This window comes from Eleutherodactylus coqui, chromosome 6, assembly GCF_035609145.1.
Source record: "Eleutherodactylus coqui strain aEleCoq1 chromosome 6, aEleCoq1.hap1, whole genome shotgun sequence".
Lineage (NCBI taxonomy): Eukaryota > Metazoa > Chordata > Amphibia > Anura > Eleutherodactylidae > Eleutherodactylus > Eleutherodactylus coqui.
This window is the reverse complement of record NC_089842.1, coordinates 46,196,541-46,198,879: the sequence shown is the minus strand read 5'-3', so window position 1 is coordinate 46,198,879 and position 2,339 is coordinate 46,196,541. Positions and strand designations below refer to the sequence as shown.

The 2,339-nt window shown below is 39.1% G+C and overlaps 1 protein-coding gene across 1 annotated transcript; it reads right to left on the bottom strand.

The window, feature by feature from the left end:
• Positions 1 to 529: 529 nt before the first annotated feature.
• Positions 530 to 1,486, bottom strand: LOC136633567 (olfactory receptor 1G1-like). Its single transcript, XM_066609329.1, has one exon. The coding sequence runs from the start codon at positions 1,484 to 1,486 to the stop codon at positions 530 to 532; it is 957 nt and encodes a 318-aa protein (XP_066465426.1).
• Positions 1,487 to 2,339: the final 853 nt, after the last annotated feature.

Genomic DNA, 2,339 nt, shown 5'->3' with positions numbered 1-2,339 from the left:
ACCCTCGAGCATCGCGAAAATTTCGTCCCGAGTAACGAGCACCCGAGCATTTTGGTGCTCGCTCATCTCTAATTATCACTAAAAATTTGTTCAAGCGACCGAAAATGAGGGATAATCATTACATGTAAATGCTGCTATTGTGCAGTTTTTGTCTGAACAATGATTTTAAGGTGAACTTAAAATGCACCATTTAGGTGTAGAACGATAAAGTTTCAGGTGCAGAAAGATATAGACCGCATGCTGTGTTCTCCACAGGAGGGATTAATCACACACTGGGCTCTGCAAACAGCTCCTAGAGGCTCATTTACACGCAAATGAAGATGATAAAGTGTTAAGGGTAATTAGTGACAATTAACACTTTATGCAAAAAGATCGCTAGAAATTTCAATCTTTTAATCATTTGAAAGATTATCTTTGCATGTAAATGGGCCTTAAGATAATTAAGACCTTAATGTATTCTAAATAGAAAAAAACTGAAACAATGCAGAATAAAAAAAGTTTAAATATACTGAAACTTACATAAGAGAGCTCAAAATAAACGGAAATTATAATTCAGATATTCAATTTGCCGTAAAATTATAGTTTTCATATTTGATTTGACCTCTTTGTTTCGAAGACTATATATGAAAGGATTTAAGAGTGGAGCAATAACTGTATACATCAAAGACACCACACTATTTTGGCCAATTCTATGACTAGACCTGGGTGTAAAATACATAAAAACTGCCGAACCATAAAAAACTGTAACAACTATAAAGTGAGAAGAGCAAGTTGCAAATGTTTTTTTCCTGCCTGATACAGAATGGAGTTTTAGAATTTTTGAAATGATCTCAACATACGAAATGATTGTTACTACTAATGAACCAATTAGAACACAACCACCAATGACAAATATCACAAGTTCATTGGCCCAAATGTCCTGGCAGGAGAGTTCTAGTACTGGTGGAATATCGCAAAAAAAATGGTCAATCTCATTGGATCCACAGAACGCCAATGAAAATGTGAACGCAGTGTGTATTAGAGCATTAGCTGCACCAATGATATATGAACCCACTATATGCTGGATACAGACTCTTTCATTCATAATGACAGTATACAACAGAGGGTGACATATGGCATTATATCGGTCATAAGCCATGGCCGCCAGCATGTAACACTCTGTTCCACCAAACAATAAGAAACAATACATTTGTATAACACAGCCAGAAAAGGAGATGACTTTACATTCTGACAGTAAACCAGACAACATCTCAGGGACAGTGCATGAAACATAGAGTAACTCCAAAATAGAGAAATTGGCAATAAAAAAATACATTGGAGTGTGGAGGCTTGGGCTAAGTTTATATGTAATGATTATAGATAGGTTCCCACCCACTGTGATTGTATACATGCATAGAAAGATCGGAAAAAGGGAAACTTGATGTTCAGTAACTGCAGAAAATCCCAAAAGAATAAATCCTGTTGCCACTGTGTGATTGATGTTCATTTCACACGATTCCTAGAAAAAAAAGACACATGTAAATATTTAATTTCTATTGTAGTGGCCCAGAGTTAACAGGGCTCTTCCATAAAGTTAAGTGTTTGTCTTGTGCAATCATATTTTCCACGTCTTCTGTGTTGTATGCATTTGGTGTGTTGCACCTCTGCAGCAGTGAAAGAGTTAACACCTGCATTATGTCTGAGAAATGTATCTTGTTGTGTGCCATGTGACTGATATATATAATATATGTGTGTGTGTAAGGAAGGTGGTCAGAGAGTTCTGTTCTCGATGTCTTCTTGCCAAGGTGTGAGTAGAGCAGCTTTGCAAGGGAGCCACACAGACACTGTCTGGTCTGTGTGGTCCAGAATAAAAGAGGCTGAAAGATTCCTATCATCTTGACCTGGGTCTGCTTCACCCAGGATGTGCCAGTGTCGCCATCAGCACTGAGCATGAGAGAGGGTAGGACCACTGCTAGCAAGAGAAGAACACCAGAAGAGTGTTGACTGGTAGAGAGTTGGAGATTAGAGAGTCGTCTGAAGTGGGATCGTATAGATAACTAGGACTGTCGATTGTCTGGATTACCCCCAAAAATCCTCCCCGTCACACCATCTTCTGAGCATGTAAAGTGTTTTCCTGAACTGTTAGTGTTCTGTGTTGGAATTGAGTAAACGGACATAACTGACCATTCCCTGTTTGTCCAGAAAGTTATCCCTGCATGTGGACTCTATATTACAACTGCAGGATTCACTACAGAGGATGAAACGGTGGCATCACCCATGGCAAGCAGTCTACAGGTAACCTCCGGTTACATTCCCTTGTCAGTAACGTGGTCACGTCCAGAGCTACCCCCAGGGGAAAA